Source organism: Mycteria americana, chromosome 6 (assembly GCF_035582795.1).
Source record: "Mycteria americana isolate JAX WOST 10 ecotype Jacksonville Zoo and Gardens chromosome 6, USCA_MyAme_1.0, whole genome shotgun sequence".
Lineage (NCBI taxonomy): Eukaryota > Metazoa > Chordata > Aves > Ciconiiformes > Ciconiidae > Mycteria > Mycteria americana.
In genome coordinates, this window is record NC_134370.1 from 126,640 (window position 1) to 142,191 (window position 15,552).

Below are 15,552 nucleotides of genomic sequence, written 5' to 3' on the forward strand. Positions count from 1 at the left end.
GCCGCCAGGAGAGCGAGGCCAGGCACAGACAACCCACGCAAGCCTGAGGCGGGTGCCGTCACCGGCAGCCCCAGGGGAGGAAGGGACAACCGCGGCCTCAGCGCAGCCTCTGGGAGAGGGAAAGAAGAAGCCGCCACCGTTATTACCGCAGATCGCCCCTGGCTGAAGCCTCCCCTTCCGCAGGGGCTCCCGGACACACGCGGAAGGCCAGCTTGCCACTGGCACGACAGGGCTTGGGGGCGACCGGGGGCTACGGGACAGGCTTCAGGGGAGGGGCTGGAGCTGGGGGCAGCTGCGCGGGGTGGGGGGGCAAGCGGGGCCGGGGGAGGCTCAGGGGGAGCTCTGGAAGCGGGGAGGCGCCCGGCGTCCTCGCCTGGGGGATGTCCGCCTCCTTCCCCTCTTCCCTTCTCTCAGCTCTCGGGCAACTCCCTGGGGCTGCCCTGACCCAGCTCGCCTCCAGCACACCGGCAGCCTGCCGCAGCGGGCAGGGGGAGGCTTCCCGACCGCGGCCAGAAGACACCCCCGCGCCCGCCAAAGGGGCTCGCTCGCCTCGCCGGTGCCCCGGGACACCCGCCGCCGCCGGGACCCGCGCCCAGCGCGCCGCCATGCCGCTCCCGGGCACCGCGCATGCGCCGGCCGCCGACGGCGCGCCGGAGGGGCCAGGGCCGGCGCCCGAACGCCGGGCGGCAGCACCGCGCTGCGGCCGTGCCGCGGCACCAGCAGCAGCGAGCACCCGGCGGGCGGCGCCGGCCCAGGGGCGGCACCGGCGCTGCAGACCGGCGCTGCAGTCCCGCGCCGAGCGCCCGCCGGCAGCGCGCACGTGGGGCGGCGGCAGCGGCGTTTCCTTACCGGGAGGCAGCATCGAGCGCGGCGGCGGCGCTTCGCAGGCACCGCAGCAGCTCCTTGCCGTTACCGGCGGACGGCAGCGGCGGCGAGCACGGCGGCACCTCCCCCGCACATGCGCGGTGCCGGACCTGCAGTACCGCGCTTCCTCCGCCAGAGGGCGGCAGCGAGCGCGGGCGCGCGCCCTCCCCCCCCCGCGCCACGTGCCCGAGGCCGTTCCCCGCCGGCAGACGGCTGCCAGCCCCGGCAGGTACCCGGCGGCCGGCATGGGGCGAGTACGCACCCCGGCGTGCTGCACAGGGCAGCGGGGCTGTCTGGAAGCTCCCTGCCGAAAGACTACATCTCCCGGCATGCCCCCCGGACAGGTCAGGAAAATGAGGCGTTTCTTGCTGGCTAGTAGAAACGTCCCAGTGAACAAAGGTACAACTAATTCCTCTCAACATGTGTTGCTAGAGCCATCCATCTATAAAATAGGCAACAAAGCAGAGCTCCTTGCTTTAAGAAGTACCAAAAGATGCAGAGCTGAAAAAAAGCTTGGATCCCTTAAGGCTAATTGAGCAAATATCTTTTTTTTTTTTCTTTTGCAATTCATGCACTTAAAAATCTTCACGTGTTTTCCAAGGTAGGTATGATTGTGCCTGCTGAGATCTGTGCTCTTGTCACTGCTGTCTGCTGTGTTATCACAGAATGCTTGCAGGAGGTAGGGGAGGGATTAATAGCTTCTGGTTTACCACTAGCCAGTGTGACACGAGTTGTGAAATTGCATGCTGTGCATGCCAAGATGTAATCCTTAAACATGTTCTCCCCTCTTTTCACTTCCTCCTCCAGTTTACTTTTTGCCTTGCTGCTGTTGGGAAAGATGCTTCCCAGGCCCCCTCCCTTCCTAACGAGCATGGCCAACTGTGCACCAATTTAAATAAGAATAACCTTCCTTTTCTGAAGGTGAAGGTGATCCTATTCTTAAGGAACAAAGAGGCAAGAGGGCTGGGGTCTTTCCCCATCTCCTAATGTTCCCAGCCCTGCTGAGTGGTGGCTTCATTGCTCTGGCTGCTGCTTCATCAGCTGCAGCTCAGGGGCACGTGCAGAGGATGAATGCAGCCCTACCACACTTGAGGAGGGGGAAAGGTAGGAACCACGTACCTGAGCCCGTAGGATGGCATATCTCATCAGCTGCTGCTAATGAGGGGACTAAAAGTGCCTTTTAAGGCACCCATCTCCTCTTGTTGGTAGGTTTGGATCTCAAAACCTTATCTTTTCCTGCAGAAGTGGCAAGCAGCATCTTTTGATTCCTGCTGGGAATTGTTCATGAGTGCATTTTCAGGGCATCTCATCTGTGAGCCTGAGCCAGTGGCTCCTACCATCAATGGACAATAAGTCTCTCATCTTTGACCTCAAGGGAAATTTGGCAGCTATCCCTGCATGAGAGGTCGCAGATGGCAGCTTATCCCCAGTACAGTGGCACAGCACCTCTTGTGGAAAGTGGGAAGATAAGCATCAAAGCCACTTGCCCACCACTGCTGCCATCAATAATGTCCGCAGAGAAAGCGAGCAGCAGAGGAGAGGCAGGTAAGCGAAATCTCCCTGCCTTTCCCTGTCCTCCTTCCTGCTGCTTTGTCCCATAGAGTCTGAAAATGGCTCTTCCTCAATATCGATCACTTTGGAAATGTTAGCTCAGCACAAATTCACTTGGGCTAATGTTTAATAGGTAAGTCCTCTCAAAAGGAAGTAAAGCCCTTTTATGAACTTCATGTGAAGGGAAAAGGCACAAGGGGTGACAGCAAAGGACTCTAACATACATCAGGCAACCTTTGAAAGTGAAAAATGGCAGTTTTCAAAGAAAATACCTTAAAAGTATCACAGAAGGCTCTGAAAATACACAAAGGTTGGAAAGAATCCTTCCTAGGGAAGGGTGGGCAGGTTTTTACTCCTCTGTGTAGGTTGCCCAGGACAGAGGCTGTTGGTGAGTTAGGCCCACAGGCTGCATGTGGTGTGCTCTGGCCTGAGACACCACAGGCATGGCGAGCGATTGGAAAAGCTCCAGGACTGGTGGTAATGGTAATACAGTGAGCCGGACTCCCTGGCTTTGAAGGAAGACAGATGAATTGGGCTGCCTGAAATCAACGAGAGCAAAAGAAATGGTGTACTGTCAGTAAAGTGCAGAAGGCAAAAGGCACCTGATTTTTCAGGCTCCATCTTCTGTTTGTACTTGTTGGCTATGGCCACTGGAGCTGTATCTCACAAGCTGATGAAGTGCTTACATATGCGCTACTACCTTTTCCAGAGTTAAAGTATAGCATCAGGCAGGGCGCTGCTGTTAGAGCCTACTCCTTTGGTTTGTGATGACTGGAAACTAATGGGCGTACTAGTAATGAGGAATACACTTGACAGCTCAGGAATCTGACTCTCGGGTACTGCATGCACCACTCATCACAAGCTCGGCACTCTAGAACAAGCAAGCAGTATCTCAGAGAAAGCCAAGAAGTGGCTCCTGTGATGCAAGTTATCTTTGCTAAAGTGATGCTAGGTAATAGGGAATAAAAGTGTAATGCTGGGAAATGCACGTGACCTCTTTTTTTTTAATGCTGAAAGAACTAAGAAATCTCTCCATCCTTTAGGTAATACTGGATGCTAAAAGCATGACGTGTGTGAACCCACACTGAAATAGTTGCCATGTAGGCTGAAACAGGCTTTGTAGCTTTCAGAGTGAAAGAAGAAAGATGAGGGAGACACAGCCAAGGTCAGTGGGAATCAGCTGCATATGGAAGATGCGGACTTTGAATGCATTCAGGAAAAATACAGCCTGAGTCCAAGTGGGCTCAGCTGAGCAGGGGTAGGGTGTACAAGTGCGGCTAGCCAAGGACAGTTGGGAATGGGCTCTGGAATCCTCCCACGGGGACTTGTGTGGTGACCCAGTGCAGTAATGGGGGAGGCTGGGGCAGCCCAGTCGGCTGTGCTGTGTGTTTTCTGGTGTTGGGAGCCCTGACAGCCTCGGTCCTTGGACCTGGCCAGTCGGTTGACCAGGATGGTGTGAGTGTGTCTCTGTGCGTGAGTGTCTGTTTTCCCCTGAATTCTGCACATTTCTTCCTTCTATTTCAGAGAGCTATTCTCAATAATACTAAATTGAATGGGGCTTTTATCTGACTAGTTATTCCTTCCTCCTCATATATAGAAACTAAAGGGGAAAAGTGTGCAGTGCACATGCTTGCGTTGAAAACAATCCGGATGGTTCTCCATCCATCAGCTGATGCTTTAGGGATCATTCCTTATATTGCCCTCCTCATTGAGACTGGCAGTTGTATTGCATCAGAGAAACAATGAAGTATCTGAAAACATGTCCAGCTGCTGAGGGAAGGCCTATTGTCAGGAGGCAGATAAATATACTGGAGAAAGCAAACAAGAAGAAGGGAGGTTAGGTAAAACAAATGAGAGAAGTATAGCAGAGGTGAGGCTCAAAGTCTGGGGTAGATGTCTGACAAGTGAAAGGGACTCATCACGTAGACAGAAGAGAGGTAGCAGTGAGAAAATTGGGTGGTTCAAGCTGCGCTGTGCGGAGGATCACATGAGCAGTTCCCCCAGACACTGCACTCAAAAAGCCAAAGTTCAAAGCCAGGGATGCTTCCATGTTTTTCATGGTTCACTTCCAGGTCATTTGATTGAAGAGATTCTACATTTGACAACTTCTAATGTTCAAAGAGGTTCAGATGTTTTTAAATCCATTCAGCTCATCCCTGCTTGAGATAAACATGAATGGGTCAATTGTTCATTTTAATAAAATTCAACTCAAAAACAGCCATTCAGAGCCACAGAAAGGGTGTGTTAGGAAAGGGTCTCTCACTAAAGAGGAAAGTGAGGATGTTCAATTTTTAAAATACTCAATAAAATCAAGGAGGAGCTGGCTGAATTTTGTCACTCTGCAGCCCTAAAGCTGAGTAAAGCATAAAAGGAGGTAAGTACACGACAGAGGATGAATCACAGAATCATAGAATATCTCAAGTTGGAAGGGATCCGTAAGGATCATTGAGTCCAACTCCCTGCTCCTCACAGGACTACCTAAAACTAACCCATATGACTAACAGCATCATCCAGACGCTCCTTGAACTCTGACAGGCTTGGTGCTGTGACCACCCTCTCGGTGAAGAACCTTTTACCAATGTCCAATCTGAACTTCCCCTGACACAGCTTCATTCCATTTCCTTGTGTCCTATCGCTGGTCCCCAGAGAGGAGGTCAGCAGCTCCCCCTCCGCTGCCCCCCTTGACGAAGCTGTAGACTGCGATGAGGGCAACCCTCAGCAATGAGGTTCCCCCCTCAGCCTTCTCTTCTCCAAGCTGAACAAACCAAGTGACCCCAGCTGCTCCTCGTAAGTCTTGCCCTCGAGACCTTTCACCATCTTGGTCGCCCTCCTCTGGACACACTCTTAATAGTTCAATGTCCTTGTATTGAGGTGCTGAAAACTGCACGCAGTACGCGAGGTGGGGCTGCACCAGTGCAGTGCAGAGTGGGACAATCATCTGCTTGATGCACCCAGGGACATGGTTGGCCCTTTGGGCTGCCAGGGCACACTGCTGACTCATATTCAACTTGCCATCAACCCAAACCCCCAGATCTCTCCGTGGGGCTGCTCTCCAGCCTCTCGTCCCCCGGTTTGTACGTATAACCAGGATTACCCCATCCCAAGTGGAGAATCCAGCACTTGCTCTTGTTAAATTTCATACGGTTGGTTGAGGAGGAATTAGGCATAGCGGGAGTGAAAGGGTTAACAAGATTGAAGTACTGAGGGTCCAGGTCATGTCCGAGGGTAGGAGGCTGTGTATGAGGAGCAGGAGTGGGAGATAAGCAAGCGCGTGATTTTTTGTTGTGAAGAAAGGAACTGTAAAGTTGCAAAAAGATAGCCAATCGTACTAGCTGAAGGGACGCATGAAGGATGCGTGAACAAGACATATAAACCAATAAGAGTTCTCTCAGTAGCACATGTACAAACAATTAGAAAGTATATAAGCCATGTAATATTTCAATAAAGGGTCTTCGATTTACCCCTCAATCGGAGTCTGTGCATCAATCCGCTAACAGTTGGTGATTGCCCAGCTCTCTAGTCTATCCAGATCTCTCTCTAAGGCCTCTCTACCCTCGAGGGAGTCTGCAGCTCCTCCTAGTTTAGTATCATTGGCAAACTTAATGAACATTTGATTCCTGCGTCCAGGACACTTATAAAAACATTAAAGAGCACTGGCCCTAAAATTGAGCCCTGGAGAACCCCACTGGCAACTGGCCACCGGCCTGATGTAACTCCATTTACTATAACTCTTACCTTATTAAGCCATTTGTTGTCAGGCCTTTCTTACAGAGATCCAGAAAGAACCTGGCACCATCTCTCACCTCACCAGACTCCTAGCCCCCCTGGTGCAGAAACAGGAGTGGATGAGAGGAAAGGAGGGATCGAGAAGCAAACAGAGGAGTGCAGAGAGTAAAAGAGGGATGAGGAGCCAGACAGAGAGAGGGGGAGTGGAAGAGACAGATGGAGGTGGACAGACAGGTAGATAGGGAAAAAGACGGATGGCTAGGTGGACAGAGGCATGGTTAGAGAAAGAGAGGGACCATGAGCTGGACATAGAGATGAGGAGCTGGATAGAAGGAGGGGAAAGAGAAGGATGGAGGGCCAAACAGAGGGACTGGAGCAAAAGAAAGCAAAAGAAGGATGCAGAAACGGACAAATGGATGAAGAAAGGAAAAGAGGGACAGGTCACCGAACAAATCAATAGGGTGCCAGACAGAACGATAGGAAGAGAGAGAAGGATGGAGAACCTGACAGAGGGACAGAGAGAATACGGATGAGGATCAGCAGAGATGGCTAGACAGACAAAAAGATAAACAGGCAGCAAATGAGAGAAAGAGAGATGGATGGATAGTCAGACAGAGGAACAGGGAACTGAAGAGAGGGATAAAAAGGGAAAAGGGGAACAGGGAGCCAGACAGAAGGACCGGGAGTGAAAGAGAGGGAGGTAGATGTGGACAGAGGGATTAAAAAGGAATAACAGGAATGGGGACCCAAAGAGAGGAAAAGCATTTTGTAGAGTCAGATAGAGGGACAGGGAACTGGAGAGAGGGATGGGGAACAGAGACAGGAGATTAAGATGAGATTGAGAGGATCAGAGGGACAGGTAACCAGATCCATGGAGAGAAAGAGAGGGATGGAGAGCCACAGAGAATACACAGAGTGGAAACAATGGTCAGGGAGCTGGACAGAGGTACAGGGAGCCAAGCAGAGGGGATGGAAAGGCAAAGAGAGAGATGGAGAAGGGGACAGAGGGATGGAAAGGGAAAGAGAGCAATGAAAAGGTGGATAGAGGTTGGAGGGCCAAAGGGAGGGGGAAGAAGGAGGCAGATGGAGAGCCTCATCGGGGGATGGAGGGAAAAACAGAGATGTGGAGCTGGGCAGAGGGATGGAGAGAGAAAGCGAAGGTTGGAAAGCTGGAAAGAGCCAGAAAGTGGAAGGAAGAGATGTATAGACCTGAGCAGAGGGATGGAGAGAGAAAGAGAAGGTTGGAAAGCTGGGAAGAGAGCCAGAAAGTGGAAGGAAGAGATGTATAGACCCAGACAAAAGGATGGGGAGGGGAGGAGAGGAAAAGGGAGATTAAGAGTCAGGCAGAAGATGGGAAGGATGCACAAGCAGCAGGATGGAGCGGGGGTTAAGAAGGACTGGAAGGGGGTAAAGAGGGACTCGAGTAGGAAGAGGTGGAGGGATAGGCAGAGGGATGTGGGAGGTATGGAGAGGGATGAACAACAGTGCAACAGAGACATGGAAGGAGGGACAGGTGGAGACGCAGGCAGCAATGGGAAGGAGGGGCAGGGAGGGACCGGATCAGGGAAGAGGGGGACACAGACCAAAGGGCCTGGGACTCACTGTGTGTTCTGTTCTCAGCGCTGCCCAGAGAATTTTACAATTCAGATGTTTCTCTCTATCATTTCCTGTTTTATAGCTCTGGTCACTTAACTAACATCCACTTAAGAAAATAACTTGGTGTCTTATAGCTCTTTATAAGACTTCATTGATGAAAAAAATCATTTACACACAAATATTTATATGTATCATACTTTCTGTTATATTGAATTATATGTTGGTGATCTATTATCCTGATGACTATTAATAGTGATCCTTCCTCACTAGGAGAAACGGAGTTGCTCTTGTTTGGAGACAGAAACAGTTTGAATTGCCTGATTTTATTCTTCAGCTGGTTTACCTTCTTCCAAGTTCTTAAACTTCAGCTATGCCAATTACTCTAAACAGTAAGTATTACATACAGTTCATATGCATATATGATAAAACAAAACAAAACAGAAACAACCAAAGCAAAGCTAAGCCAAATACAGCCAATGGTATCTACAGTGTAGGAATGGATTACTTAATCCTCAGTGCTGCCTCTGGGAGACAAAAACAAGGAGCAGTTTTTAACAGAAGTTATTTTAGTCCATGCTGGAACTCCTCCTTCTATAGAAATTTCTGGCGATATTGCTGTTTCCCCTAATTGATTCTAATGATACATTGTATGAGAATAAAGTGTATTCAAGGGCCAGCTTGCTGCTGTTAAGACAGCATTTGGGATTTTTCTGAGGCAATGAGACAGGCTTTGGGGAAGGTTCTCAAGTTTGTGAAAAAATTGGGGTGGAGTATGGAGTATTTCAGCATTGGGGCTGGTAAGGGGGATCATTGGGGGCTTTGTACAGGATTTATGGATGGTTTCAGAACTTTTAGGGGCTGTTTTGGTGGGTGGGGGGAGGGTGGGGGAGAAGCGTGCAAGGTGGAAGGAGGGGGGTTGCCTCAGGGGGTCAGGGTGGGGGTCCCATCCCAGAGGGATGCTGAGTGCATATGGGTCCTGCGGGTGCTTGCCCGGGTGGGGCTGGGTGCCCGGAGAGAGATAGCAGAGGACACGCAGGACCCAGTGCTACAGGCAGGCTCGTGTGGGGTGAGCAGGGCTGGGGAAGCCTCAGGGGAAGCTTTAATTGGTTAGGGAGGCACCCGTGGTTCGTGCCGGCGGGCGGGGAGGCCTCCAGGTACCCGGAGGCGGGGGGGGGGGGGGCGAATCTGTTTTTTCTCCGACTTCTTGCTTCCCCAGTAACAGCTCTCCGGTAACTCTCTTAGGGTTGCATTTATCATGCCCGATTCAAGGTATCCTTAAATCTGTTCGGTCGGTTTTAAGCTTCCCTGCGACTCGCCAACAATCTTGGGCAGGCGTGCCCCAGCAGCACCGTCCCCGAGCCGCCGCACCACCGTCCTGCTCCAGGACCTGCCCGCCGCTCCCGGCTGTCCGTGTCCCCGGGGCCGAGCGCACGCACCGGCAGCCGCCGAGATGACACCAGGGCCCCTCACGGCAGGGCAAGGCTCGGGAAAGCCCCCCTCATCGTGCTGCTAGCAGGGGCTGCGCCGCGGCCCCCCCGGCGCCGGGCTGAGTTTCCCTGCCGTGCCGCCTCCAGCGAGCAGGAGATACCCGCGGCTATCGAAGCGCCTCGCTCGCGTCACCGACCTCCGTGGGCCCTCAGCGTCCGCGGGGAGGAGAAGCAGAACCTGTGCCCCGCCATGCTGCTCCTGTGCATCGCGCATGCGCCGAGCGGGAGAGCGGGGGGGTGTGTCCGGAACAGGCCCCTGAGCACCCCGCATGCGCTAGCCGCCCACGGCGCGGGGGCAGAGGCGGAAGTAGCGGCGGCGAGAAGCGGGCAGAGGAGGCCGCGGCCGGCTCGCAGCACGGTACCGCAGCGGTGCTGCCCCGGCGCTTGCAGCGCAGCCGACTCGCACATTTGCGCGCCGGAGCCGGCCGTACGTGCCGCTGAACCGCGGTGCGCCAGAGAGCAGAGTGTGCCGCAGTACGGTTGTGCGAGCAGCGCTGAGCGCGGCTGTGGAGCACCGAGCCGCCGGCCCCGCCTGGCTGCCGTCGGGGGAGCGCTGCACCTCGCCCCTCGCCGTAGGGCGCACGCGTGAGCCCGCGCGGGACAGCAAGGGAAGCGTTTCTTCAGGAAAAGGCGGAGTATCGCTTTCGGAGGAGGGGTTGTGGAATGGTTAAGTTTTATATAAAACCAAAGAAAAATAAACCTTCGGTACAAATGAGTAACAAAATTCATGTAGTAGACAGCTGTGTTATTTATCTACAATAGTCAACAATACAAAGAAATTAGATATAAAAAGTTTCTTGGTCAAAAGCTTACTACACGTGGGGAACATCTGTCCCCTTATCACAAGAGTGATCAAATACAAAGAAAGTAAGCGTAAAGCTTTTCAGCTTTCAAGAGCTGCCATGATCATGAGACTGAAGAAAAGAAGCTATAAAGTTTATTCTCCAGAACAGAGATTTGAATAAAACAAAGACTTATGGAAAAAAAAACTATGCCCCACCACCAAGCATATTTGCTATAGAGAACACTGGGGTAAAAAAAGAATGCAGCAGATATAAGGAACGATTTCTATGTTACTATGTTACTATGAACGATTTGTATGTTTTGAAGAAGTCTGTCTCTGGGAAAAGCGAGGTCAGTTTGCAGATACTTTCTAAGGAAACACAAAGAGGCAGGGAAAAAAAATCTCACAGATGGGATCACTTTGTATTCATTGTACTGCACAGCAACGGAGAACAATGTTCCTGAAGATAAAAAACAAACTGCCTCCCCAGAGAGCGCCCTGAGGCCTGAACATCTTCAGGAAATATTTATACCCCTGGGTTTCCCCCCCACCCTGATGTTCTTAGTTGGTATTTCTCTGAGGGAGAGGGAGGCTCTCATGAAGGTACTTCATGCTCCCATGTTCTGAGAAGTCAGAAACAACATGATTGTCCCCCCTCAGCAACCACTTTGTAGTTAAGAGTCCTTCAATTCCCACTGGTCCACGTGCATGGATACGAGAAGTACTAATTCCCACTTCAGCACCTGCAGGAAACACACAAGATAAAGGTAGTTAATCCTCAGAAGATGTTCACTCCATACTAAGCAGTTTTGCACCTTTATGTAAAAACAGCTGCCTGCCTTTCAGTGACCTGCCTTTCTCTGCTCCTCTCCAAATGCCAGAAGTTATGTTTACCTGTTGCGATTAAAAAGTTAGAGGACCTTAACTATTACATTATAAATTGTAACATTTATACTTCTGGCTGCTAGAGTTACTTTTAGAGAGAAAGATGCAAGAGAGATAGGTATCTCTTACATGGATCTTAGACTTGTTTTCTGAGGGTTTAATCCTTAAAAAAAAAAAAAAGCTAAATTAGTCAAGATTGTGATCTTATGTCCTTTTTTATCATATTGAAGAGATACTGTGAGACCCTAACTAGAATTTTTTAATCGCATGGAACACTGAATGTTCCAGCTGACACAGTAATAGCCTGCTACAGAGATTTCTGAGTTTCTACCTCAGGAAAGAATGTTTCCCTTGTCTTCTGCAATGCACAGTAGGTGCACCTGTTTATTTAAGCAACTGATACTCAGTTTGGTTGCCGCCTTTCATTCCTCAATACTGCAGGGCTGGCACACTGGACAGCAGCTCAGTCTGCCCAGCAGGAACGAAGCATGGCATTCTTTACAGCACCATTAGAAAGATAAACAAAAGAAAACCTGTTCACCAGTTTCAGATCCTATGTTACATTGTTTTATCATTACCTGCATGCAACAGACTTTATTCTGATTGAATAGAGCTTCAAAGGATCCAAAACATCTTTGCTCCCTGCTGCTAAATTAATCTATATAGTCTGTATAGCAGTATTAGCTAGTTCTGGCAGGAAAGATCTATTCAATTATCTGCTGTTCTGCATGGACAAAATGTCTAGGCTTCAACTTTTCCTATGGTACCTTTCCTGAAAACCTTATATTAGACAGTAAGATCAGAGACTCATCCTATCTTCTAGGATTCAGACTGCCACACTTTTCACACAACAGCTTTCACACAACAACTTTCACACAACAGCAAATCCTGCAGTCACATCCCAGCAGTATTTTCTCTCTTACCAAGTCCAAATCTATAGCCATCAGAGAATCGGGTACTGGCATTCCAGAAAACACAAGCGCTGTCCACATGCTGGAGGAAGAACTCTGCCGTTTTCTCTGGGAAAGAGGCAGAGAGAAAAATAAAATCCAGTACATACAGAATGATCATGCACTCCAATAAACACAACATAATACAGTGAACAGATAGAACAATACAACTTTCACATGCAACCTTGTCAGACAGTATTTAAGCAGCCTGGGCTAAGACACATTCATTTATACCTTCTTCCCAGTATGCTTATCAAGTAGTAACAGCTGTGTCTTTGCAGCTGTGTCAAGAAGCTTGCAAAGATTAGAAGAAAGCAAAAAGATGTTTAATTCTAAATACATCCAGTCTAGAACCTGCAAACAGGGATAATTGTATGACTGGGGAGAAAGGACAGCTGCCCCAAACAACATTTTGCAGTCAAACTGAGATAGTTAAACTACAGAGTCAGCTTTCCATTAATTTCAAACATGGAACTGTTCCAGATAATGAAAAATCCTAAACTAAATTGCTATTGCAGGTACTATTTGGGAAATACAATGCAGAAATACCGCATGAAATCAGCTAACTCACCCAGTTTAACACAGAACATGCAAGACCTGAGCAAGCTGAGTTATGCAAGTCTTAGTCCTCTGGAGGACTTCGTTCTCTGTAAAGCTGTGACCTGCAGGTCAGTTGCCCTTAGCGACAAGATGAACATTAGAGACCAGCTCTATTTCCAGTACACGCCCTGGCAAATCACTAGCGCACCAGGTCCCGTGGCAGTAGGTTACAGTATCAAATGCATGCCTTTTAGTGACACTCATTTAGGCTTGGCAAGGAGGTACAGAAACAGAAGCCTGCTTGACTCACACACACTGATCAGCCACAGATCAACATGACCTTACTGCAGCTGATCCTCAGGAGTTCCAGGCTTGGTCTGAGAGTCAACCTTTGGCTGGCTGCAGCTCTAGCTAGGTTTTGAACTGGCACAGTGTTCAAACTGCATGCAGGACAGGTGCTAGGGATGGGAGCAGCACAAAGCTGCACAAGGGAGCACAAATTCACAACAGAGAGGCAAGAAGCTGCGAATTGAGATAAATGCAGCTTTTATATTAGGGATGCAGAAGTGGGAAGTAAAGGACTGGGAGAGGTAGGGGGAAAAACATTTGTGGTCCTTGTTTGCAAGATATAAAAATGACATGGGAAGACAAAGTGGATAAAGTCTGATCTTCCCTACAATCCCTCTTACCTCTAGTGAGGTACTATAGAAGCTCATCTCATCAGCCTTCAGAGGCCTAAGGACATCTCCAGGATTCAGGAGATGTTCCTGCAAAACCCTCTGATGCGGTAAGTCTGCACAATACAGGAACACAAAGCAATTTGCCTGGCAAGAGGATGTGCTGCCTTGCCATCGGCCAATTGCTCAAGCACATTCTTTAACATCCTGAAATAAGGGCCACACAACAACATGTTTTCCCTGAACTAAACAGGACTGTAGGCACATTTAGCTCATAGGCCTCCAGTTGGTTATGCCTGCTACAGACCCAAGAGAAGAACAACTACTGCAACGTAAGTAGTTACACTAACACCAAGAATTGGCAGTCAAACCAAAACAGTAGCTTAAGGAAGCAGACTGATCACTAACCATTCTCTGTGATGATAACATCCGTGTGAGAACTTCCATACTTGTGGATATGTTCAACAGCCTCTTGAACACTGTCTACCACCTCAATGCAGCACTCCAGGTCCCCATATTCTGTGCGGAGAGATTTCACTTCTGAAGGGCTGAATGTCAAGTAAGATGCAAACTTTGGGCCAGCGTGAATCTTCACCTGCAACACCAGAAACATTTTGTGCTGCTGACCATACCAATGCCTTCCAGGTGAAAGTGTGGCTTCTTGTACTCTGTCTGGGATGGAGTTAATTTGATTCATAGCAGTCGCTATGGTGCTATGTTTTTGACTTGTGACTAAAACAGTGTTGAAAACACACCGATGTTTTGGCTGTTGCTGAACAGAGCTTGCACAGCATCAAGGCTTTCTCTTTTTCCCCCACTCTGTCCCCCTAGCAAGAAGGTTGGGAGTGTGCAGGAAGTTGGGAGGGGACACAACCACGACAGCTGACCCAAACTGACTAAAGGGATATTCCAAGCCATATAATGTCATGCGCAGCAATACAAACTGAGGGGAAGGTGTTTTTGAAGAGGGTAGACATTGCTCAGAGACTAGCTGGGCATTGGTCCACTTGTGGCAGATGGTGAGTAATTAGCTTTGCCTCACTTGTGTGGGGTTTTGGGGGTTGGGTTTTTTGTTTTTTTCTTTTTTTTTGTCCCTCTTCTTCCCGAATCTTCTTCCTCTTTCCTTCACTTATCAAACTGTCTTTCTTTCAACCCACAAGGTTCCTTGCTTTGCTCCTCTTATTCTCTCCCCCCATCCCACTTGGGGCAGGGGAGAGTGAGCGAGCGGCTGGATGCTATTTAGCTGCTGACTGGGGCTAACCCATAACATTTGTGAATCAAATGTTCACTGCATGTAGTGTAAGAAAAATAAGCCCATACTTTGAGAAACTTAGCAGACTGGTGAACTAGTGGCAAGGTACAATAGCTGACATGATAGGTTGGCTACCTACCATGACATGCTCCTAGTTCAGCAAATTTCAAACTATTTAAAGCAATCGCATCACTTAGAAAGTCATCACACAGGAGGACAGTACAACACTAGTACTGGGAAAACAGTTAAAATATTGCAGCCAGCCCTTGTTTTAAGAAAGCAACTGCAGTGCAGAGAATAACTACAGGAATGCTTCCAAGTTTGCACCTACAAAAGACTTAAGATCTTGAACGGTTTTACCCTTTTATTTTGTAAACTGACATTAGCCCTCTCTGAAGCATATGTTCCAGACACAAAGGAGTTACTGGGTCCAAAACAAGAAAACTCATGCAGATATTTTTCATTTGTTATAAAGAAGCTCTAATGCATTATCAACCTCTGAGTTTAATCATAGCAGCCGAGACACCTAAACAATGAGAGATAATTTAGAACTGATACAGCAGAGAAATCCCCATGCAAATGAAACACAGGAAATTTTGACAAGACAAACATAAATGGGAAATAAGGCACAAGTCTGCAAAGTTTGAAATTTGAAGGCTTTTAAGAAGGTATTTGTAAAACAGCATTTTCTTGTGCAACTATAAATTACTTTAATTGCATAATCCTGCCCAATATTTGCATGTTTCTTGTTGCCAGGTCAGATCAGACAGAGGTAACATCCCCCCCACTGTATTAGGAGCTGGGTGGGTGATGGTGGAGATGCACTAGTCCTCACATTCCTCCCATCCAAAATCCAGAGATCTACCCTTCACTCTACCCTTCCGAAGAAACTACCAAACAAGACATGAAAAAAAAAATCCATTAAGTGAGGACTTGCTCCTGGCTACCTATCAGCTTCTTTTACTATGACCCTTTCAACATCATCAAAACATATGGCCTCTCTCTGTTACCTGCATTAATCACTGTCTGTACACTCTGTTTGCCAAGTACATGCTGCTGTGTGAAAATCCTTGATTTATGTGCAGTTCACACTACTTCATGGATATTTCTCTCCCAATGTATCTCTGCTATCTTTACTGACAAAACATTACCCATGTCAAGACAACTAATTAGTATACTGGCCTTTTGCTGTTCCTTTGACTTACTAGGAGGGAAAATGGGTGGGGATAAAGGGCATGCA

General features: G+C 49.0%; 1 protein-coding gene and 1 long non-coding RNA gene across 14 annotated transcripts in view; one reads left to right on the top strand and one right to left on the bottom strand.

Annotated features, from left to right (window-relative positions):
* The first annotated feature begins 1,559 nt into the window (after positions 1–1,559).
* On the top strand, positions 1,560–8,292 carry LOC142411048 (uncharacterized). The gene is made up of 3 exons (XR_012776090.1): positions 1,560–2,409; positions 3,459–3,580; positions 8,008–8,292. It is a non-coding gene; the product is annotated as an uncharacterized LOC142411048 (long non-coding RNA).
* Positions 8,293–9,954: 1,662 nt separating this feature from the next.
* The window catches only part of ALDH18A1 (aldehyde dehydrogenase 18 family member A1), a 40,396-nt gene continuing 34,798 nt past the window's right edge, over positions 9,955–15,552 (bottom strand). For 12 of the 13 annotated variants that reach the window (XM_075504233.1, XM_075504240.1, XM_075504238.1 and 9 more), the window contains 3 exons: positions 13,469–13,655; positions 11,817–11,912; positions 9,955–10,751 (listed from right to left, as the gene is read on the bottom strand). In XM_075504233.1, the coding sequence (XP_075360348.1) occupies positions 10,570–10,751; positions 11,817–11,912; positions 13,469–13,655 (465 nt within the window). In that variant the 3' untranslated portion in view covers positions 9,955–10,569. The remainder of the gene's footprint in view (positions 10,752–11,816; positions 11,913–13,468; positions 13,656–15,552) is intronic. The other variant, XM_075504244.1, reaches the window with a different exon arrangement.